This window comes from Lytechinus variegatus, chromosome 3 (assembly GCF_018143015.1).
Source record: "Lytechinus variegatus isolate NC3 chromosome 3, Lvar_3.0, whole genome shotgun sequence".
In the NCBI taxonomy this organism is placed as follows: Eukaryota; Metazoa; Echinodermata; class Echinoidea; order Temnopleuroida; family Toxopneustidae; genus Lytechinus; species Lytechinus variegatus.
This window is the reverse complement of record NC_054742.1, coordinates 6519535-6547243: the sequence shown is the minus strand read 5'-3', so window position 1 is coordinate 6547243 and position 27709 is coordinate 6519535. Positions and strand designations below refer to the sequence as shown.

Sequence of the window (27709 nt, the reverse complement as noted above, 5' to 3'; positions counted from 1 at the left end):
TCACATCGAAGTTTGATGCGACTCGTTTGATATCTCGTATAACAAAGTGGAGATTGCAAATCGCTCATATTGCAATTATTGGTTTTATTGCATTGACATTTCCGTCAATATAAACGTACGTATTTGGGTAAGATTTCAATACTGGAGAGAACATTTTATTGAAAAATCACATCAGGGTATATCTGATCCATGCAGTGGCAGAATCTCCTTCCCGTAATGTAAACCAATTTATACATATCTCGTATAAAATTTACAGGAACAGTTTCATAAAGTACATAAGATCAAGAAATCCAGGATTTCAAATAGGGAGAGCACAGAAAATTGTTTCGTTTGTTGACTTTAAAAAATCTACCATGACAAGGAATTACCGAATGTCTCACCACGGTCATGCAGATCCGCCAATTATTAGATCTGAAATAATTGGATTATTGGAAGACACATTCGGAATTCATCGGAAAAGGCCTATGATAGTTATGTTAGTTAAATTAGTAGACATTACATTACGCTTTTAAAGGGAAAAAATCATTAAAGATGTACTAAATATTCAAAGGTGATTCCACCACAACAAGAAGTTGATATGAATAAAAAGTGAAAATCTAACAGCACTGAAAATGTCAAAACCGGATGTAAGTAAAATAAAGAGTGATGACATTTCAAAGTTTACAAGAATGACAATGCAAATGAGTGAGCCAATAACGTGACACACTATTGTTTTGTATCTTGCTACATGGTGAATAACTATTTAGATTCTTGCAGATTTGACATAGTTCACGGAGGTATCATTTTTCCCACAATATTGTAATGACGGAAAATATAATATATCGTACAATATAATACAGACGAAGCAGTGAGTGTAACAAACATCATCGGCTCCTTCGTTTTCATAGTGGATAGGGTACAACTCTTGTGAAATTATTAGCCAGATATTCCTTTGAGCGTAATGATTTTTGATTTTCTCGCTCTATTTTGGGTGAACTACCCATTTATATGATAAGTACTGTTTTGTGGAAAAGTGCCCCCTTCTCATTAAGAATTAATAGGTTGATTGCTTTGCCTTTTTTGCCCCCCCCAAAAAAAACCCGGGTAGGAAGGTATTAACTGTTACATTTATATATTCATTATGTCATTAGATGTCGTTAGATATATTATATATTATATTATATTAATCACGAGACTGTGAAATGAAAATAAACGTTTCTGTGGATTGGATATACAAAAAGGTAAAAATAAATAGACAAGGTAGAGTATAGAAGTTACAAAAAGGTCATAAAGGTAGAATTATATATGCACGTACATTGTTCTTATATTTTAAAAAAATCAGAATATAAATGTATATCTAATGTGGTCATTTAACCCCGAATGTTACTCGGAATAGTTAATTTCGCCGTCGTTGATATTAGAAAGGTAAATGCTTAAATGATAAATCTAAAGGATTTGGCAATAGGTATATTTGAAAAAAAAGGTATATTCAAGGGGCCGGCTTTTCCGCAACCCCGATATATAATTCTGCTCAATAAATAGGTTGAATTGCATTTATTTCTGTGTTTTCATAACAAATACAAATTGCATTTGTTAATCTTGTTTTCTATCTCCAAGATGAAGGTCTCAACAATGTTTATTCTTGATCGTCTTGACTGTCAGATCTTATCTCGTCATCAATTCAACTGTTTAGAAATACTGCAAATATTGTCACTTGTAAGTACTATCTCCAATCACCTCTCATGCGACCACCATTCATCATTTGCCTCTTCTCACGCTTCAACCTTTCCTCATCAATCACCATGTCATCATCCCGTCCATGGATGCCCCTAAAGCTTGTATCCTCCGCCATCCTCCTCTTTTTCCGACCAACACCTGCTGTGTTCATCGATGACGGGCTCAAATGATTCTGGGCCGTTGTTGAACCGTCTTCTGTTTCTAGCGACGTTTTGGCATATGGATAACTGTCATGATGAGGTTTTTCTTGTTCAAGTTGATTGTTCCCGGTTGATGATGGTTGAATAATTGCTTTGTTGCTGAATGCTGGCTCTTCGCCATGGTGAAGACGTTTAACTCGGATTAGCTCCTTAGAAATAGAAGTTAAGAATAGGAAGACAAAGATGGAAATAAATAATGAATGAAGATTACTCTAAAAAATAACGAATATTCGTTAATGCCGATGATGATGACTATAATATTAATGATGATGACTTAAGAATGATAAAGGTAATAATGATTATAGTTTGAACAACAGCAGCAAAAAATACAAATTATGAGTGCCTACTTATAATGGAAAATATGCACGTTCCATTAAAATAAATAAATTGAATTGAATTGAAAATATGAAGACTGAGATGGAGAATGATAGTAGAAAATACACTGAAAATGCAATTGAAATGCGATAATGATGTATGAGAGGATTTTACTTTTTCTTCTGAGAAAATGAGAAATGTGTAGAGAGAGAAGAGGGGAGAGAGAGAGGGGGGGGGGGGGGGTTGGTTGGGAGAGAGAGAAGGGGGCATGGTCAGTGGCGATGAATATGGAGGAAACCTTGAAACAATAAGATAAGGTTCCTTTTTTTATATATACATAACTGAAAAATATATTCTTAATGCACGCGATGACACCATACCGAAAAACAAAGAATAACGCAATAATGTGACAAAAAGAAACATTAACAAAAGGAAATAAAGTGAGAAACATGCAGCCAACCAACGGGAATTAAGAAGCCTCTATATAATAAGCTCTGTGCCCCATATACCGTGTGAGTAAACCAAACTTGACACCTCACAATCTCCAATTTAAGGAAAATAATGTCATGAACAGTATCCCCCGAAATATCTTCTCCCAAATAATTTGATACCATATTAATGTGGTATGTGTTAACCCTTGGATTATCAGGAGATATTCTTTGCAGTGATGTGAATTTTGATTGGCGGCAAAGCAAGGCATGACTGCAATGTATTAATCCAGACGTAAATGATGTCATAATCATACAACAGTTTCATTACCATTTTAAAACACCTATTTCAATAATTTACATTGTAACTGTTAAATATACACTTTTTATATCAATTCTCAAGTTAAATCTTATTGAAAATGGATTTGCCGAGATGTTTTCTAATTCAAGTAGGATTATGACATCATTGGCATTTGGGATTCACTCATTAGTTTGGCGCAAGTCAAAATTTGCATCACTGTAGGCCCCTCAAAAGAATAACATGGAAAAATAACGGCTTTGGGGGGTCAACCGCAAACAAATTGCAACATATTTTTTTTCACCGCAATGCATTTCCTTTAGGTCCCGAACAAACCACAAAATCCATGTAGTGGAAAGACGTGCAATTTGCATGAATCCAAAATGGCCGCCAGATTTTCATAAAATTTGAATTTTCGTACATAGATTTGGACGGGATCAGGACAACTACCCCAGACAATTACCCCCCGGACAACTACCCCCGGACAATTACCCCCCGAGGACAATTACCCCCGGACAACTACCCCCTGAGGAAATTACCCCCCCCGGACAATTACCCCCGGACAACTACCTCCCGGACAACTACCCCCGGACAACTACCCCCGGACAGCCACCATCTGGACAACTACCCCCCAGACAACTACCCCCAAGACAATTACCACCGGGAACAATTACCTTCCGCCCCCCCCCCCGGACAATAACCCCTAGACAAAGGGAGTGCACAGTCATACGTCGGCCGTACGCTTGAAGAACGTAAGAAGTACTCATGGCATTCTCGAGTATCTTGGAATCAAACGAACGCCGTAAGAAAGCTTTAAAAGTGAGCTCCATCCATAGGCAGATCCAGGGAGGGCCGAGGGGCCCGCCCCTCCCCCTATTGGCGGAGCAAAAAAAATGAAGAAAAAGGGGGAAAGAAAGACAAAAAAAAAAGAAAAAGAAGGGGAAAGAAAGGAGGGAAAAGAGGTAAAATAAGATGAAGAAGACGAATGAAAAAAGGTCAGGGGAAGACTTGGAAAATGATTAAAAAATATATATCATGTCATTATATTTAATTCATCGCACGCGCTTCGCGCTTACATAGCCTGTTTGATGAGGTACATATTTTGCTAAATAGGCTGATATGTAGCTTAAAAATTAAGTTTTGAAGTCGATATACAACGCATATTTCAGCTCGGACATTATTCATTTTGTTTAATTTAACTTGCAGCTTGCGCTATGTGCTCGCATAATTTGATTTGCCAAATTATATAACAAACTACTTAAAACCCCCCTTTTATGACAGTTTACTAAAAAAATCGTCTCAAGATTTGCGCTCGCATTTTTGTTAAAAATATCAACTCAAAAATCCTATACTTTATAACAAATTAAAATATCCAGTTTTCAGGCCTCTGTGTCAACACATTTCACTCACTCATTAAGCTTATTACATTAATAAATGATAATAAAAATTTCATGAATTCTTAATGACTTAATTGTCCCTTTTCAGAAAAGAATATCGACAATATCACAGTTTCATATGTTTCATATCGCGCTTAGGAAGAGGAATAAGAAAGTTGTCACCAGTATCATATGATGACAAAATGTCCTTAGACCTAGAATGGCCAGGTCCTCAGTGAAAATATTAATAAAGATATCAGCTCGCGCTTCACACTCGCATCATTTATTAGATGCTTTCCACATCCACTTCACCATTTTCATACTGGAATATCAAGTATTTATCAAGTATTAAAAATTTCTGCTCGCGCTTAGCGCTCGCAGGAATTATCTATATAGTCACATACGCATCTTGTTCAGCTTCACAAACATTGCCCAGAATAGTCAATTTTCAGGTTAAAATATATATTATTATTATTTATTATTGCTTATTATCTGTACTGCGCTTTTACCATTTGGCCCAAACCGCTTACAATGAATTAATTAAATGTAATATTTTAACAACTACAAAGTACGAAACAGATGAGTATTTCGCGCTCGCACTATTTAAATAGGGCTTTTCAGATGATTACACTTCTCATGTTGTTTTATAAGAATAAAGCGTATAGAAATGACTGTTAGGACATCGGCGTTTTGCCCCCCCCCACCGCCCTTATTTTTCACGACCAAGAAAAAAGAGAAAAGCAAAGGGATGCTTATTATTTGTACTGCGCTTTTACCATTTGGCCCAAACCGCTTACAATGAATTAATTAAATGTAATATTTTAACAACTACAAAGTACGACACAGATGAGTATTTCGCGCTCGCACTATTTAAATAGGGCTTTTCAGATGTTTACACTTTTCATGTTGTTTTATAAGAATAAAGCGTATAGAAATGACTGTTAGGACATCGGCGTTTTGCCCCCCCCCCCCCACCGCCCTTATTTTTCACGACCAAGAAAAAAGAGAAAAGCAAAGGGATGAGGGTGAAATATAGGCCTATCATTTTTGAAAAATGTTATGTCAAAATCTATCAAAACCTTTGATTTTTGTGATAAAAATGTTGAAATTTTTGCTCGCTTGCAACTTCTTATTATTTTTACGTGATAGGCTGTATTGAGCCCCCTCAAAATTTTTGGCCCATATACTCCACTGGGACAACCCCGTCAAAAAACAAATTAAAATCAACTTTGAGCGGCCGATCTGGTTAAATATGGGTGAAAAAAATTCGGCCCCCTATTGGCAAGAGCTGGATTCGCCCCTGCCATCTACAAATCTTTACGAAACCCAGAATTCGATCATATTTTGTATGTCACCATAGCATAAGATCATTCGTTTTGGCAATTTTCGCAGTGGCATAGTATACGGGGGGCCAGGGGCACATGCCCCCCCCCTGAGATTTGGTTTGCCCACCTCAAAAAAATTGACGGAGCAAAAAAAAAGGGGGAGAAAGAAAGAAAAAAAAGAAGGGGGAAAGATAGAAGAAAAAGAAGAGGAAAATAAAAAGGAGGAAGAGGATTGAATAATATAGGGTGAAGGGAAGACTTTCTTTTTATGTCACTTTATAAAATTTTCGCCCACGCTTCCTGCTTGCATTGCCTTTTCGATGAGATTCATATCTTGCTCAATATAAACTGCTATGGAGCTTAAAATATCAAGTTTTGAAGTCAATATACAAAACAAATTTCATCTCGGATATCGAACTTTTATTATTTCTAAATTTACAAATTGATTTTTCAAGTGCTCTGTAAAATGTCCGTTTTATGGTCTAACTATTAAAATTTTTAGCTCACGCTGCTCGGTCGCATTATTTGATTTGCATAGGCCTACCTCTTTACAAATTCTTACAAACCGTCCCTAAAATGCACCTTAAACGAATTGTATACTATCATGATTACCAATTTGTTTAGAAAAAACACTGTATTTGATTATGTCATAATGTTTACAATTCAGTCATTTTGGTACTTAATTTCCTACTTTAATGTTTAATTGCTTTCACCCAAGTATGATACACACCAAAACACTTTGTAATTTTACCATTTAGAGCCTAAATGGTAAATTACAAGGTGTTTTTTTTTAGCTTACTGCAAAAAGTCATAAAGCCACATCTTAATCTGGAATGTGCACCAATTATTCATAATTCTCTTGTTAGTTGAATTGTTTTAAAATAACAGGTTTATAGGTCCTACTTGACAGACAGTGTTATAGTGTTGATAGTTGGGTCATCGACTTTCAATATTTCTACCTATTAAGTTGTCTTTTTACATTTTATATATTTGCCTGATTTCTTTACTGAAATTAAATTCAAAATAAATATTTTTAAAAATCAGATCAGTTGGAATCAGAGATATTCAACATTTGTGATTATTATGACTAATCGTGTTGAATCTTTCTATGAAAACTTGTATGAGGGCCACTTTACACATTTTCTGATGTATATATGCATAGCCAAACGGGAGGTTTCGGGTAGAAGCCCCCCCCCCATTTTTCATGATGCAGAAGGCGCCGCTAAACAAAACAAAAAAGAAAAAAAGAGAAGAAAGTGAGAGAACAAGAGAAAGAAAAAAGTTATTAACGTAGGATAAAATATGAAATATTTCGAAAACCTGTGCCACCGACCAAAACTTACAATGGGTCCCGCTTAATTCTAACATTGATGCTGGAAAGAAGGGGAATTTTCTGGGGTAATTGTCCGGGGGTAGTTGTCCGGGGGGTAGTTGTCCGAGGGGGGGGGGTAATTTTCCGGGGGGTAGTTGTCCGGGGGGGGGGTAATTGTCCTGGGGGGTAATTGTCCGGGGTAGTTGTCCGGGGGGTAATTGTCCTAGAACCGATTTCGACATGAACATTCAATTGCCACAAAATTAGTGTCATATGAAAGAGAAGGAAATTTCCTGCAATTTGGTACTATTTATAGGGGATAAATAGGTCATTTGTCTGATATTTTAAGTAGAAAACTGAATTTTCCCTAAAATTGAAAATTTTGGAAATGCAGAATTTTACATGATTTTAAGAAAAAAAAGCAATTACCTTCAAATGTTCCATAAAACACTATTGATATGCTATTATCATGTGGATGAAATCCTAACTTCGGTATCATTCTATTTAACAAATTTATAAGGTATCAATGTTGATTACTCAAATTTCACAAAATTTGTGAAATTTGAGTAATCAACATTAATACCTTATAAATTCGTCTACGAAAATGCATACAAAAAGCGACATTTAATGTCGCTTTTTGTATGCATTTTCGTAGACGAATATGTATAGTGTGTAGTTAAGTATTTATGCATGTAATAATTTATCTGAGCTTTTTTTAACAACTTGGAGAGTAAGATTAGATTGTAACAGATTTTTTCACCGCACGGCATTTTCCCTAAGTCCCCCAAGGACATACTAAAATTCCAGAAAAATCCATGCAGTGGAAAGACGTCTAATTTGCATAAATCCAAAATGGCGGCCATCGTGAGAATTTTTCATGATTACTAATAGTAGTTAGTACAAACACTGATCTGATCGGCACTTTAAAAATGTATGATTAAAGCATTTCACTTTCACCTGTGTTATATCGTATACCATTGGCTTAATTTTAAAATTAGGATGTAATCAGATTTGACTTCTGCGGAACTCTAGAAGAAGAATGAGGAGGAGGAGGAGGGCGAGGAGAAGAAGACAAAGAAGAAAACAAAGAAGAAGAAAAAGAAGAATACAAAGAAGAAGAAGGAGAAGAAGAAGAATTAAGAAAGAAGAAGAAGTTGAAAAAGAAGAAGAGGAAAAAAAGAAGCTAGGAGAAGAAGAGGAGGGAAAAGAAATCCACCCAATAGTATATGCATATGGGTCTACTTTTATAATTATGTTTCTTGATAATGTGAACTAAATTATTCAAAGAACCTGGATTGTGGATAGGGAGTATATAACTCCGTTGGGATAAACTTGCGATCAAAATTGCAGGCAGCCAAGCGATAATTGGTAATTATTGGGCAAGCTAAAATGGGTTGTCGTCAACGCAAATATGTCAGAGGAATACGAAAAGTCAAGACTTTACTGTTCTTGGGGTGAAACAGTCATGGTTGATAGAATATAACCATGTCATCCGTCTCGTCTTTATCATCTTGTCAGCAGCTTCGCCATCATTCGACCATAACACATATCAAATTATTGTTCATTTCGATTTTGTATAGGCTTTTATTTTCAGAAAGAGAAACGAGAGGGAGAGAGAGAGAGAAAGAAAGATACTGTTAAGAATGCTAACAAAATCTGCACATTTCTGTTATATTTGTTGTGGGTACAGTCACGCACGATGAGGCCAGGCATTTAGAGATCAATCACAAATCTCCCTTAATAAATAGAGTGCAGACAAAATGTCCCCAGATACTGCCTGGAGCTCGTGCCTGGCTATTTCCTCTATCTGTAAAATATGGTTACTTCAGTCGTTACGTCCAACGCCATAACGGTTTGATATCCAATATGCTTCTGTAAATAACGCTCTACAAAGGGATATCTTCGTCAATCTGGATAAATCGCTTCCTACGCTACAATATAGTATTTCATATTATACAATTCTATAGTGTAATTGGGCTTGAAGTTCGATATTGTGGAAAGAGCATAAGGCAGTCTTCTTTATTTATTTTTTCTTTTACCAATGCATATGGAGCACATAAAGTAGCACATAAAGTAAAACCGATAAAATAGTAAGACAGGATGACAGGCATAGACATTAGCTTAGAATTAGCTGAATTTACGATATCATAAGCCTGATGATGAAGTCTCGGAGATCGTTTTCATCTCTCTCTTTTTTTATAGGAAATGAAAAAATGACAAATAATTTTCATAAAATGAATGAAAAATTATCAACAACTTTGTTCAGGTGTCTTCAAGTAAAATATTTCGGCAAATACAGGTTTCACTCCCATTTATATGATTTACTTTCCGCAGACCAGGGAGGTCAAACAAAAATTAATCATTACTCTAGACTCTGTCATATAGGGCATAGATCTAGTATTATACAGTGCAATTTTACCATGGATAAATACTATTTACTTGTTACTCTAGCCAAGTGAATCGTCCCCTCGTAATAGCATCAAATATTAATGATGTTAAACCCCCTTGTCCCCAAAGCATCGAAACCATGCATCTTCGCTTCGTTAACTACGATAATTAAAATTGTCAGCTTGATCTAGTCTCCAATGGAACGCTGCTTTCAGATAGGTTGATGAAGACGAGTTCGTGCCTTTACTTCATTAATTTTGAACAGTTTTCGTGGTAAATTATTCCGTTTCTCACTGGGCAGAGAGAGAGAGAGAGGGGGGGATAACACAATATTCTGGATGAGGAGAAATAACCTCTATTCAACGAATAAATCTTGGCAATACACACTAGGATAGTTAGGAAATGAGGAAGGAGTTCTCAGTATTTTTAGTTTTCAAGTTTAATGTCTGCAAATATTTCTTGCTACGATCAGACAAAATACGATTTATTACTCAGTTAAAGTAATTTCTCCGTACTACTACTACTACTACTACTACTACTACTACTACTACTACTACTACTACTACTACTACTACTACTATACTACTACTCCTACTTCTACTTTTACTACTACTTTTTTTTTACCCAGGGTAGCCACTCTCGGCTGTAAGCTGTTCTTCCAGCTGGATAACATAAGCTTTATCACCATTCTCATATGTCGAGCGCCTGACAAGAAGGCAGAAGGTTCCGTTTTAAAGTCTTTGGTATGACTCGGCCAGGTATCGAACCAACGACCTCCCGTTCATGGGGCAAGCGCTCTACCACTAAGCAACCGTGTCCGTTTCCTGCCATATGCTACCAATTTGTTTAGATTTGCACATCATCAACATAATAATTTTGTTATGAGTATCAATACAGATCTACACTAAATTCACACGTAGGCCGAAATGATCTTTTGGGTTTTTAGTTTCTTTTTTGACTAATTGATGATGATAGGCCAATAAATTTGTTTCCACGTCTGTCATCAATACAGAATTTACAAAATACTTAACATTTCTTCAGCGTGAATGTAAAAAAAAATAATTTGAAGGTTTTTGTCTTTGCACGAGGCAACTACATAAAGGCATAATCACCCCCGGGTAGATCCTTTACACAATCACTGAATTTGTTTCCAATATCAGGCGCGGATCCAGGAGGGGGCCGAGCCGGCCCCCTATTTTTTTGACAACCTGCAGAAAAAAGTGTACTCTTTAACTTGATAGAAACTACGAAAAACAGAAAGAAAAGTAAGAATGAGGTGTTATACCCATGATGTGTAATTTACAGCCTCGTAACGGCCGGCCCGACCCCGAAAGGAAACAAAAAAAGGGTGAGGGGGAGAATTGGAAAATAGACTTTATATAAAAAAGTTCGCTCGCGCTTCGCGCTCGCATTGCCTGTATAATGAATCCCATTCAAGAGGATTAAATTACACTTAATATATCCAGTTCTGAAATAAATTTGCACACAATATTTTAGCTCGCACATCAAGCTTTCATTATTTTGTTTGATTTACACAAATTGTTATATCAAAAATTTTCAGCTCGCGCTGCGCGCTCGCATTGTTTGATTTGTGAGATACCTATCCTCTTTGGAAATTCTTTACAAAATTTGTCAAAATGCTCCTTTATCATGTCAGTATATCAAAAAATTAAGCTCGTGCTTCGCGCTCGCATTTAATTGTTTGAGACACACAGCTTGTTCTTTATTCAAATAAAAACGCGCCTAGACTGTCCAGTTTTCAGGTCGGAATATCTAAATTTTGAGCTCGCGCTTCGCACTCTCATTATTTGATTGGTGATACTTGTATCCTCTTCTTTAAATCACCAAACACAGTCCTGAGTCCCTTTTCACGTTACTATAATAAAATTCCGGCTCGCGCTTCGCGCTCGCATTGTTTTGTTGGGTACTTATCTGTGTTCATGATTATAAAAAAATGCTCAGAATCTTCAGTTTTACGGACATAAAATATCAAAGAGTATAGCTCGCGCTTCGCGCTCGCATTATGATAATAATAATAACGTTTTATTTACCCAGGGTAGCCACTTCAGTTACGAAACTGCTCTACCAGCGGGCCCTGCATAACATAACATGTTATTACCCTTCTCCAATCTAAATGCTGAGCGCCTAGCAAGAAGGCAGAAGGTCCCATTTTTATCAGTCTTTGGTATGACTCGGCCGAGGATCGAACCCACGCCCTCCCATTCATGAGGACGCTCTACCGCTGAGCCACCATGCCCGGTATTATGAAGGGAACCACTACTACTACTACAAGTCTTGTTTATGACAATAAAAAAACTAACATATACTTAAAACTTTAGTCTTTTGTTAGGACTACTCCCTGAAAAACCAACAAAAAAAAGATTATAGCGGCCAATCGAGAAAGATGTTGATGAAAATATTTTTCGCCCTCCCCCTCCTATCGGCGAAAACTGGAACCGCCCCTGGATATGGAATAGCAGCCCATATAAGCAGCAATGTGCCACATTGTCCTTGAATAGAATTATCTTAAGTCCTAAACTAATTAATATATTCATGTTTCGTTACCAAGGATGCTTTATTTTAATCACGTAGTCTTGGAATGTATGTCCAAGAATGATCAAGAAGATTTCAGCTACAACACACGTTGCCTATAAACAAAACGATTACAATTCTGCACGCTATCACATTTTGCTTCAAAACTTTACTTTTTCCCAAAAGCTCAAAATACGCTCATGACATTTATTCCTAAATTCATGCAATATTTTATAAAAGGCATTTGTTTCAAAACTAATTTTTCAGCTCCTTTATAGTGGCCATGTCCGCACTCCATTGGCCCAAAAGCTTCATGCTGATGTATCCAGGGGATGTATCATGATTTAAACAAGAATGCAAATTAAGCTTTCTTGAAACGCCTTATTATTTTTCTTTTATGAAAGAAAGTTTCGTCGATCCAGGGAATTTCGAAAACAATTCCTCCAAGTCCCTTCCAATATATTTCTGCAATATTGACGATGGTGATGACGATCCTGGATAATGATACAATCATGATGATGTTGGTGTGATGATGATGATACATGATGATGTGATGATGATGATACAGATACGTAATGCAGTATAGAGTCATTAACACAATACTGACTGTATAAACGTTATCTTTTTTTTTTAATTAGTGCTCAATATGCAATAAAAAATAATGTTTAAAGATAATCTGATCATGTGATAATCTTGAATATTGAAACTCGATACGATAGGCCTAAAAAGTCATGTTAGAGTCATAAAATAATGTATATTTAGCAACTGTGTATCAGCATAAAAAAACCCAACGATAAAAAATGCTAATATAATAATGCTTATTATAGTTAAGTTACTTGGCGCTCTAAAAGTGGAATGAAAAAGAGCGAAAACAATACTGAAACTAAATACCCCATTATCCGATTAAACAAAAGTTGAGACCGAATTCAGAGAATTTGGAACTACATTGTAATGCATCAGTATAGGAAAAAATGGATTTATCTTTAGAAAAGCTAACAATATGACAACAGATAAAGAGGATGACATAGTATAAGTTAACAATGCAATTATACTATTGATGATAAAAATTCACAACATAAGTTATCGAAATACTTACCTCCTCCCCCGAGACCAGCATCAGCAGAATAAGAAGAGACAACAATTTGACTGATTTATTCCCAAACCATTCCTAAAAATAAAAACCTGATCAAGTCATTCAATGAATAACCACTGAGGAGCAATTCCGAAATCTTCAAATGTAAAAAAAAGAGAGAAGATCTTTCTATATAGCGAGTCACGAATCGACGATGATAACTGATAGGGGAAGGTCTTTCACCAATTCCTTGCATTCGATTATCGAATTTTGACACGTAGCATGCCATGAGTTGAGAATGCAGTCATCGCGATAGTGATGATACTCGTCTAAACGGTACATGAAGATTGGAGACGTTGAACAACCATCGTCTGGGTAAAAGACTTTATTGGATGAGAGTTTATTTTCCCGCCATCAGACATGGGCAGATGGTTCGCGCGGGATGGTCCACCGAACACACAGTTCTAATGGTCTGGCTTATTGAGCGAAGCAGAAGCGAGGCAGTTTCCTGGGATAGATCTAATTATTATTAGGAGATGAGATGGGGTATCGTCAGAAGGGTACATTGTCCGAAATAACAAAGCAAAACAAAACACACTGAAAACAATCGTGAGGTTGATACCTTTGATTTGTTACAGAATCGGTGATATCTTATACATGAATAAAAAATTCTAACCTTTTTTTTCTTATCTCCGACAGTGAAAAAGTGAACATGTTCGTAGGTATCACAGGCCTAATTCATTTGCAATAGAAGAATTCATAAAAATAACGGAGGAAATTCGAGGGTTGAGAATGTTTACTACCATAGGATGGATTCGATAAATGTTTGACATTCCATATCTGACCAGAAAAGGGTACCTCGACCGGATCATTTTAAAAATAAATCAGAATTTATGAAGACTGCACCTGACGGGATCAAATTCATCACCTGAGAGAGTAAAATGGCCCTATATAAATCTTCTGCTAGAAAAATAAAGTTCCATAGTGGTGATATATCTTTCCAATTTGGAAGAAGTAAGTTCAGTATATAGGTACCCTCCCTAGAATCAGTGTTAGATTGTCAGTCATATTCATTCATTTTTGTCAATTAGCAATATCAAATTTAAAGTGAGCTATGGGCTGGCTCGAATCAGGCGCGGATCACGGGGGCACGTGCCCCCCACCCCTTTTAAAAGCAAAATTAAAAAGTTTTTAATGTAAAAATGCCATGAAAAGAGGTGTGCCACCTTTTTTGGAATGAAAGAGCCCCTTTTTTTTGCTTGTCAATTTTTTTCGGGTACGAAATTTAATTTGTGGTTGAATACCTTTTTTTTGGTTAAAATTTGCCCCCTTTTTTGGGAAAATCCTGGATCCGCCCCTGGCTTGAATATATATATATCTTTTGCCTGCCAGTTGTAGTTAGGCCCGTGTAACCCGTACTGTATATATCTATAGGCCTACCATTCCTTCTAATTACTAGTTTGAGAAATCAATTTCACTGTTTTATCATTTTTCAAGAATTTATATTCATCCTATCTTTCAAATAGCTTAATAAAAAGCAAATAGTCTGACCTGTATTGGGATATCCGCATTAGAGCAGGTTGGCCTTGCCATTTTTTTCTCTTTTCAATGACAATCAAAGATTACATTCATTAGCCTGCAGCACAGCCAATATAAAATAATAAAATCTTCAGTATGTTGCGCGAAGACTTTTCATTAATATCAAGAAGAGTTTAACAAGCCGTTGTAGATTCACAAAAATCCTTTTGAAATTAGAAAAGTAGGATTGAAGAGGTCAGAAAGGTTAATTAGAATGGAAAGAAACCAAGCGACTTTTAAATCCGATATTATTAATTTGAAGAAGAAAAATAATGACCAATTATAAATGAAAAGGGCAGCTCACCTCTGCCTCCATTAAACTTTTATTATATAAAAGAACTAAATAGGCCTATACACTGGTAGATTATCTTACCCCTCCCTCCCTCAACCATCTAATTATTATTATTATCTAGACTTTTTTATACTGATTTCATGAATTGAGAGAATTAGTCAAGTTTCAGTAGATTTCTTAACTCTAAAGCCATGTTGGTAGTCAGACAAATATTTTGGTTCTCGAAGTGCGTCCGGGAGACTGGTCTGTAATTAGCTGCACCTTTTCTACTGCCTTTCTTGACGATAGCGGCTAATTGGCGTTCTTCCAATCCATAGGAAAATTAACTAGTCAATGAAAGATTGAAACAGGTCTTGCAAGGGTGACACTGTTCCTTCGCATCAGGGAGGAATATACTATCGCGCCTCAGTGACTTATCTTTCTTATTAGCTTCTCAATGCCTTCTTTGGTTATGGAGAGTTTACGAATCTGCTGGTGTGGACTCTGTCCAGTGGCGTAGCTTGGATTTTTTTCCTGGGGGCACTGGGGGGTCCTTGCTTTTTCAGGGGGGGGGGCACCATTTTTTCCGGTGTGTGTGTACTAATATATGTCACAAGGGCGGATCCGACTTTAACCAATAGGGTACGGGGCCCGAAATTATCTTCACCTGTATTTTCCCCGATTAGTCACTTAGTTTTATTCTTATAAAACAAAATTAACATGAAATAATCTCACAAGCTTTATGCGAACGCGAAGCGCGAGCGATTTTTTTTTTACTTTCATGTATTTTGTCCTGAAAATTTAATATTGTGGGCAATATTATGTGTGATCCTGAACAAGATTCGTATGTAACTAGATGGCTACTACGAACGCCAAGCGCGAGCAGAAATTTTTATTAACTGTTCTAGCATTATCGAAAAGGGACCCGTTAGGGACTGCTTACAGTTACCCACGAAGACGGTATATATTTCAATAATGCGAGCGCGAGCAATTTTTTTCTACATTTCGACATAAAAAATGGTCATTCTAAGCACTTTTTGTATTAATGAATGGGATAGGTATGTAACTAGACAATTGATGCGAGCGCCAAACGCGAGAGGAAAAAAAAGAGATTTTAGACATGCCCCCCCCCCGTAGCTACGCCAATGACTCTGTCCAATGGTTGGGATTTCAGCTGGTTCTACTGTCAACACACTTTGAAATTGTTTATTTTTTATATCCACCTTAAGTTTGTTGTCTCTAAGGTAATTTGGCCATGGTAATTCAAAATGGCTTACACCATTATTTTCTTTAACTGCTTTATAAATGTCCAATATCTCTAGGTGATTCCACTTTTGCTGTCCCAAGAGCAAGCTATCTTAAGATTTTTTTGTGTGTTCTTCAAAAAAAACCCCTGAACGATTCACAATCTGCAGGTTTCCTTGTGAAGAGAGCATTGTTGTACAGCCCGAGGGGGGGGGGCACTTCCATTGACGAGTGAATACCATGCATGACCATGGGGTCTCGAAAAGCACCCTAAACACGTATTTTCCATTTTTTGAAAATGCACCCTTAAAGTGTATTGGCGTGTGAAACCCTACCCTTAAAAAGTATTGGAAACAAAACGATACTCTTGGCAAGTTCCCTGAATTGACCCCTTAAACAAGTACATTTACAGCGATATTTTTATTGTTTTATGTCATGGTCGTCGGTTTTACTTTCACCTACATCATTGGGTTTAGTACAGCACCTCATCTCGCACAAATCGTACTCTAAACACGTAGTGTTGACTCTTGGGGCAAAAGTACATCCTTTAGAAAACATATTAGTCTTAATTTTTACACCCTCGCAAGTCTGACCCTAAACACATAGCTTTTATTGCAAAAATAGATACCCTTTTTTCATTTTTTAAGTGTTTTTGACACCCTTCTCACGTTACGCACGTAATGAGCCCTATCTTGAAAAAGACATCCTTTTTACGTGTTTTTTTGGGGGGTCGCGCATGGTATCCACTCGTCAATGTAAGTGGCCCCCCGAGTTGTACAGCCTCTGTTTCCTGTCAAGGGACGAATCAAACCATGGGAAGTTGAAGCAGCTTGAAATTAGCTTGTGTGGTACAAATTTATCCATGACCTCTAAGATTTTAGTTTTTATTAGATCCCACTTTTCAGCAACAGATTTATTTGATGCAAAGTCGCTCTTTCTCTGTACACATTATGGATAATGTTTTCTCTGTAGAATTTCTATGCATCCATTGACTACTATAGGATCTCACATTATTACAAAAAGATAACCCTTCAAATACAAATGCAAAGAATAATCAAGAATCCAAATAACATTAATTCATAACAACACATTCACCACTTTATAACACACCAAGAAATCTTGCATAATATCATTTATTACTGACAAAGTTTGCTGGCTTGACCATTGACAATTAAAGGTGGCTATACAGTCTTGCATTTCCAGATGAATCATTGACATTTGAATATAACATCTTGAACTTTATATATAAGGAAATTGATGGAAATATATTCTACTTAATAGGTAAAATAAATGAAAAAAAAAATGATTAAAAAAATGACAAAATCAATAAATAATAATAAAAATAATAAAGGTAATAACAATAATAATAGAATAAATATAATAATGATACTAATAATGATTATTATGATACTAATGTCAACAAATTAAAAACTGATACAAAAAATAAGTTTGGATTCAATCAACACAATACAAGATGAAAGTTAGTAATCATGTTACCATACTTCTAACTATTTACTAGTGGCATTTGAGTGAAGAGATACAGTTATGAAATCCAATATCAATGAGGTCAAGCATTCAAACAATTATTGGAGTTAGTATTGAATGAGGGTTAATGCCAAATTAAAAGGGATATCATGAAATCAACTGTTCATTGCTCACCATAGCCTATGCATCACAACTGGATGACAATTGATAAAAATAAAACAACAAAGATACACATTAATCTCTTAATACTGCACCAAACAACCATCAAGGAATTCAATCATACTGGTATCCAATTTACATCTGGTTGAAGCGTGGTAAATTGAGATTAGTACAGATCAAAACAATTAAATGCTTTTAACTATGCAAAGAAATTTGAGAAAAAAATCTAATTCTTCAAAAGGGAAATGTTAAATGCCTAATGGGTATCAAAACAAATTCATTTAGTCAATGCCAAGCTATTCCACAAACACAAATTACAAACCAAAAGAAAATAAAACAATACTATTCACATATGAATTCCAATGATATATAGATGATTTCTTAACATGATTTTAGAAATTTAAAAAAAAATAGTAATTTTCTGTATACACCATCTCATGTAGAGATTCTAATAAATATTCAAAAGTCCACATCAAAAGTAGAAATACGTGCTTGGACTAGCACCTTAATGCATTTGGTATTTTGCAATATATATACATACATACATTATTTAACACCATTTTACAACAATATAGTGTCTCATGCGCATTTCTTTAAGTTTATAAGGCAAACAATTTTGACAAACAATCGAGAGTGCTAGAGCAAGAGCGAGAGAGTGAAAGATGGAAAAATAATTTAAGCCTATCTAGCCTAGGTACATGGTTACAAGTTACAGTACGCAACATTTAGTAAATGCATCTCAAACCCAAAATTGCTCAGAAGAGTAATTTCCTGTACAAATTCTCTATTTTGAAAAAATTTATAGATGTGTATCATTATTTTTACTTTTACTGATCAACTTTTCCAACAATTTTTTAGATAAAGAAATTTTGATATCACCATCTTTTAACTATCCATTTGATAATAATCATACAAAGAGTATCCCGACCACAATTTGCCAGTGTTGGAGCTATATTTAAAAATATAAAGCCTATTAAGATTTCATGCATTAGTTAGCATAATTGATAAATTGAAAATAAATTTAAATCATTTTGGTAAAATCAACTATTCAATTTGAAGATTATGTCTTAAGTGATGTGCTTGCCAATTTTGTCATGATTTACAATTACATTTGTACATGATCAACAACCAATATCTGGAAGGGGGTTCAAAAAAGCCCCCCTCTCTGCTATGAGGTTTTAAAATAGCCACATGGTCATATAGAGACAAATATAGAGATAAACAATAAAAGTATTATTACTGAAACATTTATAACACAAAAGTGTGTATTGAAAAAAAGTGGAGCTGTGGCAGTTATAGTGGCATTAAGAGTACAGTTAACTTTACATTTAACAAGAGAAAAATATTGCATCTACAGTGAAAACAACATATATATGTTACCATTGGAACAAAGTTTTTTGAGTTACTAATTTATATTGCAAGTGCCAAGGAGTGAGATAAATATAAGATAATGATATAATCAATAAGTTAGAAATGGGATATTAATAGAAAAAAAAACAATATACATATAAATAGGCCAAAAGAGAATGGAAGATACTGTATATTCTACAATACATAATTTATTTCAATATATATTGCCATATCAAGATTGGGCATACACAGCCACAGCCAAATGAATTTCAAGCTCAAGTTTATATCTACAATATCTATTGTAGATCCACAAACATGAAAATTATTAAACTCTGGATAAAATTTCAGGAAGCTCATGATCTGATTCAGCTATGCATGTATTCAAAATATTTATATGGGATATTCCAATACTCTTAATAATTCTATGTTTGAGAAAATGTATGTATATATGTTAACTCAAATATCTGAAAAGTTTTGATTGAATATCTATTAAAACTCAACAATTGTAGAATTTTATGCAAAAATGTAATTCACAATAGGGTACAACCTTTCTCAGCCATGACAAGTGACAACAAGTGGAGTGCCTCTGGCAGTCTCACCTGCATCACGCGGTTCAATATAGCAGCAGTGCTGACTTTGAAAACTACTATAAAATAATTATTCACAAAAAAAAACACCATTCATATAATTCATACAATACTACGTTCATGGACAATAAATGACATTTGACCTTCATCATGTGACCTAAGACTGGTCAGTGATACATGTATTTAATTACCCCTACATCCAATTTTATAAACTATATTTATAAACTTTGAGAGTTATGACAGCAATCTCATAATAACCTCTAAATTGGCCATAGTTCAATGACCTTAAATGACCTTTGACTTTGGTCATGTGACCTGAAACTTGCATGAGATGTTCAGTGATACTTGATTAATATGTCCAAATTTTATGAACTAGATCTATACATTTTCAGAGTTATGACGGTTATTCAACAAATACCCCCAACATGGTCAAAGTCCATTGACCTTTGTCATGTGACCTGACACTTGCACAGGGTGTTCAGTGATACTTGATTACTCTTATGTCCAAGTTTGATGAACTAGACGGTCTAGACCAATAAACTTTCATACACTGTAGATATAATTCAACAGATACCACTAACTTGGCCAAAATTCATTGACCCTAAATGACCTTTGACCTTGGTCATATGACTTGAAACTCGGGCAGGATGTTCAGTAATACTTGATTAACCTTATGGCCAAGATTTATGAAGTACTCTCATATACTTTCTAAGTTATGATGACATTTCAAAAACTTAACCTAGGTTAAGATTTTGATGTTGAATCCCCAACATGGTCTAAGTTCATTGACCCTAAATGACTTTGACCTTGGTCTTGTAACTTGAAACTCAAGCAAAATGTTCAGCAATTCTTGATTAAGCTTATGTCCAAGTTTCATGAACTAGGTCCACATACTCTCTAAGTTATGCTGTCATTTCAAAAACTTAACCTTCGTTAAGATTCGTGTTGGCGCTGCCGTCGCCATCGGAAAAGAGGTGCCTATAGTCTCACTCTGCTATGCAGGTGAGACAAAAAGGGTTCAGGGATTTAATATTATCTGAAGCGCAAGACAGATGAAAAATCTATGAAAAGAAGTTCCATAAATAAGGTTGGAAAATCAAACATTATCACACATATGAACTTAAATGGCAGCCTTGATCCATACACACCTTTGCTTAATGTAATAAAATCGTATAAATTGTTTCATTATGCTATGATAATATATGTCATTGTGGTAAGTACACTGTGTGTCTCAAAATTCATGTACATTATTATTTCACTTATTGCCACTTCATGTTTTCTCACATGTCACTCTTTAATTCTTGGCAATGAGGCAATGAAACAAAAATGACAACCTTTACTCAAATTCACCATAAAAATAAAAGAAATGTAGAAATCACTTCTTCATTACTCCAAAATGAAAAGTTACTAATAATTTGCTATTACCAGATATCATATATTTGAAAAAGAAACCTGCAATCATAATTTCGTTTTTGAATAACCTTGCACCTTTTTCAAGGGATTTTATTTAATTCATTCTGCATTTCAATAAAAGGCACATTCTAGCAGTATGCATGAAATAACATCTACATTTATAGCACATTGATTGGTAAAATAAACTTAACACTTAGCCAAGTAAGAGATCGCCTTCATAGTGACCGAATGAAACCAACACCTATTAGCTCTATCAACCTTGTAATGATAACACTTAACCTTGGTAATAGATCTCCTTCATAGTGACCAAATAAAACCACCACCTATTAGCTCTATCAACCTTGTAATGATAACACTTAACCTTGGTAATAGATCTCCTTCATAGTGACCAAATGAAACCACCACCTATTAGCTCTATCAACCTTGTAATGATAACACTTAACCTTGGTAATAGATCTCCTTCATAGTGACCAAATGAAACCACCACCTATTAGCTCTATCAACCTTGTAATGATAACACTTAACCTTGGTAATAGATCTCCTTCATAGTGACCAAATAAAACCACCACCTATTAGCTTTATCAACCTTGTAATGATAACACTTAACCTTGGTAATAGATCTCCATCATAGTGACTAAGAAACCACTTCCTACATGTATCAACTCCATCAAACTTGTCATGATAACCATATAGTGACCATGAAAAGCTTTAAATGATGCTCTTTTACAAGGAAAAAAATAGACTTTCTTTCATATCTTGAGCTTCAACTTGGTGTTTGAGAGTTGTCTAGCTTATAGTTCTTATTAGAGGATGTAAGGTGGCTTCTATCTGAAGACTAGCCCTCATCAAACACACTGAACTGGATTTTTGAACAATTCTTACTTCATGCACTTCACAAAAAAGAAACATAGCTGGTTTGATAAGCAAACCCTTTTGCTAGATGAAAGTGGTCTGAATTTGCAACCTAAAGGCCCTAACAGGAACTTGTGTTTGAAATTGGAACAAGTTCTACTTCTGTTAGTCTTGTCTCAAGAACCACTTGTTGATAAGAGTTTCAATCAGGGTCTAAGCCTGCAGACTAGGCAATAGCAAGGATCATCCCGGTTACAATCTTCTGTTCAATGCAATAGGTTTACAGCCAAATACAATGTCTCTCCATAGCCTTTCTTTCAAGAGTGTATCAGACTTATGACTCTGCTGTGTTGGTCTTCCTCCCTCAACATCTCTTCTTAGCCTTTTTTTCAAGAGTGAACAAGACCTTCCCCCTCAGCGTCTCTTCTTAGCCTTTCTTTCAAGAGTGAACAAGACCTTCCCCCTCAGCATCTCTTCTTAGCCTTTCTTTCAAGAGTGAACAAGACCTTCCCCCTCAGCATCTCTTCTTAGCCTTTCTTTCAAGAGTGAACAAGACCTTCCCCCTCAGCATCTCTTCTACGCCCTTTTTTCTAGAGTGTATCAGACCTACATGTATGATTCTGCTGTGTTGGTCCTCCCCCCTCAGCGTCTCTCTTAACCTTTGCTTTGGTATAAATATCTTGTAGTTTAGACTGTACCTCTCCTAGTAGAGGTCTCTCACATGGTTCTCCTGCCCAACATGATTTCATTAGATTCCAGCTAGCATCATCAAACTGAGGGCGCAGCCTCTCTGGTCTCACACCTGAAAAATAATAAAGTAAAAACATTTTTAAATGGCACTTTTGCCCACTTTTACCATATCATTCTTGTATGTTATTGCACAGCACTATGAATCCCATGTAAAAGGTACCAACATGCACCAATTCATTTTTTTGGCCTATGTCAGATCTACTATATATTACACATTAAAGGTCAAGTCCACCTCAGAAAAATGTTGATTTGAATCCATAGAGAAAAATCAGGCAAGCACAATGCTGATGATTTCATCAAAATCGGATGGAAAATAAGAAAGTTATGACATTTCAAAGTTTAGCTTATTTTCAACAAAATAGTTATATGAACGAGCCAGTTACATCAAAATGAGAGAGTCGATGATGTCACTCACTATTTCTTTTGTTTTTAATTGTTTGAATTATACAATATTTCAATTTTTACGACTGACAATTAGGACCTCCTTGCCTGAAGCACAAAATGTTAAAATAATGCAATTCCACGTTTTTAGGGAGGAATGAAACTTCATTTTACATGACAATGACGAGAAAATCAAAATATTTCATATTTCATAAAATAAAATACAAAAGAAATAGTGAGTGAGTGATGTCATCAACTCTCTCATTTGGATGTAACTGGCTCGTTCATATAACTATTTTGTTGAAAATAAGCGAAAATTTAAAATGCCATAACTTTCTTATTTTACATCCGATTTTGATAAAATTTTCAGTGTTGTGCTTGTTGGATTTTTCTCTTTTTATTCAAATCAAGTTTTTGTTGGGGTGGACTTGTCCTTTAAACTTCTTAGATTTGTAGATATTTGGACAGTCCCTCATCAGGGAACTGTTGCATCAAAGAAAAACTCTTTGACAATTTTTTTGCAATAGTTTTTTTCTTACTGTGTTATGTGTCATTGGCATAATTTTGTTTGCAGCATAACATGCATGTCCCCCAAGTCCATCTACCTTCCAAGTTTGGTTGGAAAGTGACATATGGTTGCGGAGTTAGGTGTCATAAGAGAGTCTTGTATGTAAACTTTAATGTTGACCTGAAAATGACCTTTGACCTTATCATATGACCTCTGACTGCTGCATAACATGCATGTCCCTTACATGTAAGTCCATCTACCGTCCAAGTTTGCTTGAAAAGTGACTTACGGTTGGGGAGTTAGGTGTCATAAGAGAGTCTTGCATGTAAACTATAATGTTGACCTGAAAATGACCTTTGACCTTACCATGTGACCTCCGACTTCAGCATAACATGCAGGTCTCCCAAGTCCATCTACCATCCAAGTTTGGATGAAAAGCGATTTACGTTTGTGGAGTTATGTGTCATTAGGTTTGTGACGGATGGATGACGGACAACATTTTGATCCCTAAGACTCGCCTTCACCTCCGGTAGGTGAGACAAAAACTACCAGTATTGATTAATTATTCACATAAACACCATTCATATGATATTATGTTCACTGACCTGTAATGACCTTGATCATGCAACCTGAAACTGATGCAAGATGTTCAATGATGCTTGATTACTCTTATGTCTTAAGTTTCATGAGCAAGGTCCATGAACTATCAAATCTAAGATGACAATTCAACAAATATACCCCCAACATGGCAAATGTTCGTTGACCTGAGTTTTGTATAGGATGTTTAGTGATACGTGATACTTGATTAGTCTTATGTCTAATTTTCATACACTAGATCCATAAACTTTCAAAGTTATGATGGCAATTCAGTACCTCCAACATGTCTGGCCTTAGTTTGATGACACTAAATGACCTTTGACCCTGGTCATGTGACCTAAATCTTTCACAGGATGTGCAGTGATACTTGATTGCTCTTAAGTCTAAGTTTCATGAACTAGATTGAAAACATTTCAAACTTATCATGGCAATTCAACAAATACCCCAAACATGGCATAAGTTTGTTTACCCTAGATGACTTTGATCTTGGTCATGTGATCTGAAACTCAAGCGGGATCTTCAGTGATACATCAATACCTTTATGTCAAAGATTAATGACCAAGGTTAAGATGATATCTAAAAAAATTAACCTTGGTTAAGATTTGGGTGTTGATTCCCCCAACATGGTCTAAGTTCATTGGACCTAAATGACCTTTGACCTTGATCATGTGACCTCAAACTCAGGCAAGATGTTCAGTGATACTTGATTACCCTTATGACCACTAGGGCCGCAAGCTTACTAAGTTGTGATGACATTTCAAAACTTAACCTTGGTTTAGATTTCAATTTTGACGCTGCCGCTGTTGAAAAAGTGGCGCCTCTAGTCTCGCTCTGCTATGCAGGCGAGACAAAAGTGCATAAAAAAGAAAGCATCCCTAAAGATTAAATGGCTATCATGATGATTTTACCTTTTTTGACAGATGTCCATAGATGATCTTTATTGGCACACTGTTCAAATGCCTGAGGAAGCTTGACGTGACCTGCACACACATACCACAGTAAGATACCAAATGCATATGTATCTACACTGTTGTCATATTTGCCAGAAAAGAGTTCTGGAGCCATGTGAATGGGTGTTCCAACGATACTACCACTCATCATTGCTTCAGGCTTGCAGAATCCAAGATCTGTGATCTTTCCTCTATCATGCTTGTCCAACTGAAATGGATGGAATAGAAATACAAGTAGAAACATTCATCTCTCATTATCATGGAATAATACAGTAGCATGGCGTATCAGAAGACATTAATGCAAACCAACAACATGAACTGACGGTACTTCACATATCTTTGATCAAAAATACAACATATATCAACGTTTTGACAAGCACACCATTAATCTTGGTGGCAAGGAATCAAAAGTCCTCCTAAGCTAAAGAAAAATAGATGATCCAAATTTATACCCTTGGTAAAGACAGAGTTCAGTAGCAAAAGGCTTCATAAGAACATGGCTAACATAAGGGATATTCCTTACCAATACATTCTTGAGCTTGATATCCCTATGAACCAGACCAAGACTATGAAGATACCGTACACCCTCAGCAACATCTAAAGCTACTTGTAATCTCTCAGGTAGTTCCATATTTGCCTTGATAGCAGTATGAAGATCTCGCTGCATTCGCTCCATCAGAAGTAATACTGCTGGAGAACAGCCCATTCCACCGTATCCATGATCAATCACAGAACCAATCAATGCCACGATACGATCATGTTCAGCAATGGATCTAGTTAGAAACAAGTACACTTTATTAGTAAGGATCGTGCGAGCGCCACAAAAATTTGCACGCTAGTAGTGTGCGATTGATGTAATCTACACGGCTGCATGGTAAAATTTTCCAAAATAATGAGATTTTATTTTATATGAATTAATTAGGCTAATTCATGCATAAATCATACTTTTTGCTCTAATTTACTGAATAAAGCTCCTAGAATGCATACCCCCAACATGTATGTTGACCCTAAATGACCTTTGACCATGGTCATGTGACTTAAAACTCAGGCAGGATGTTCAGTAATACTTGATTACTCTTATGTCCAAGCTTTATGAACTAGGTCCATATACTTTTTAGTTATGACACTTCAAAAACTTAACGTTCAGTTAAGATTTTGATTCCCCAAACATGGTCTAAGTTCATTGACCCTAAATGAACTTTGACCTTTGTCATGTGACTTCAATCTCTGGCAGGGTGTTCAGTAATACTTGATAACCATTAGGTCCTAGTTTCATGAACTATGCCCACATATATGATGACATTTCAAAAATTTAACCTTTTATCAAGATTTGGCGCCGCCGCCGCTGCCGTTGGAAAAGCGGCGCCTATAGTCTCGCTCTGCTATGCATGTATATAAAGACAAAACAAGTGGAATGCCTCTGGCCATCTCACCTGCATCACGCGATTCAACATAGCAGCAGTGCAGACTTTGAAAACTACTTTAACTCGCACAAGATGATTTACTACACTGCGCTATACTTACCTATACCATCTCATCAAATTGCTATTCGTTACCCTGACTCGAATAGCCACCGGTAAAAACTCCCCGAAAGAGGCTAACTGCAATCAGATAGCCTGGGAAACCCGTCACGGGACGAGACCCATAAAACCCCCTCGCCACATATAAGCCTCCTCTTTCGTTACCGCGACGTCGTTGAGTACACTCGAAACGTTTAGCCACCGCGCAATTTTTTTATGAATCACGATGTCTGAAGAAATAACTGAAATAAACATTATTATTTTCCAACCCTAAAGATCTCAATAAAAAGGGGAGATCAACTCGGTCAAGATAAAGCCGAGGGCCATTATCTCGGTCAACACAAAGCCGAGAAATAATAACAGCACAATGATAAGGCGGCCAAGATAAAGCCGAAGAATAAGAAGTCTAACACTTATAACCCGGCCAAGACAACGCCGGCTAATGACACTACACAATCAGACACCCAGCCCCTTAGGCGGGAGGTAGACAAGGGTACGGATAAATCGGAAGAGGCTGTTTACACTCCTTCCGATCGGGGTAACTCCTCATCAAAGAGTATAGGGCGGGCAAGAAGAAGCCTCGCGATGACCACTCGTGTTCTAATGACAATCAGGCTCGAGTTAACGACTCACTACAACCCCTATATTTTATAAGAAGCTTCGACTGGCCCGGGATTGTGACCGGTCAGTCCATTCATTGCCAGACCCCGCCGAGACGGGTCATCATCAGTTATCTATAGTACAGTCCACCAGGTTGGTGTATCATCGTACTTGTAGAATTGTGCAGGAGTTCATACAGTGCTGTGGAATTAAGATCTATTCTACGTACATGCGGTCTAAAATAATAATAATTAAGAGAAATTATTAAAATTATTAAAAACTCGACTCATTCTAGACCATAATTCAATGCTCTAGACGTAGAGAGAGAGGCCTAGATCGCCTCATACAGATCGCGGAGTTGGGGCTAATGATAACTCGCCTCGTACTAGCCGTAGATAATAGTTTTCAATCGTGGGAGAATCTGATTCGGAATTCGATTACCACCGACCCAATTCATTAGAAGAGATTGGGGGCGATTTCCCCCCATCAAATTCTTATACA

The 27709-nt window shown here is 36.2% G+C and overlaps 2 protein-coding genes across 2 annotated transcripts in view; both read right to left on the bottom strand.

The window, feature by feature from the left end:
* Positions 1-64: 64 nt before the first annotated feature.
* On the bottom strand, positions 65-13518 carry LOC121410087. The gene is made up of 2 exons (XM_041601950.1): positions 12987-13518; positions 65-2065 (listed from the first exon to the last, which is right to left on the bottom strand). Exons 1-2 carry the CDS (start codon positions 13005-13007, stop codon positions 1703-1705), a joined length of 384 nt encoding a protein of 127 aa, XP_041457884.1. The 5' UTR covers positions 13008-13518; the 3' UTR covers positions 65-1702.
* Positions 13519-21928: 8410 nt separating this feature from the next.
* Positions 21929-27709, bottom strand: part of LOC121410085 (dual serine/threonine and tyrosine protein kinase) — a 62632-nt gene continuing 56851 nt past the window's right edge. The window contains exons 8-10 of the mRNA XM_041601949.1: positions 25612-25861; positions 25047-25296; positions 21929-22704 (exon numbers count right to left, since the gene is read on the bottom strand). Coding sequence (XP_041457883.1) covers positions 22493-22704; positions 25047-25296; positions 25612-25861 — 712 coding nt within the window. The 3' untranslated portion in view covers positions 21929-22492. The remainder of the gene's footprint in view (positions 22705-25046; positions 25297-25611; positions 25862-27709) is intronic.

Excerpts from the sequence above, each read along its gene's own strand:
- LOC121410087 (XM_041601950.1), bottom strand. The coding sequence starts at position 13,007 with ATGCTGGTCTCGGGGGAGGAG. Across the intron at positions 2,066-12,986 it reads TGCTGGTCTCGGGGGAGGAG|GAGCTAATCCGAGTTAAACG; the intron begins GTAAGTATTTCG and ends TCTATTTCTAAG.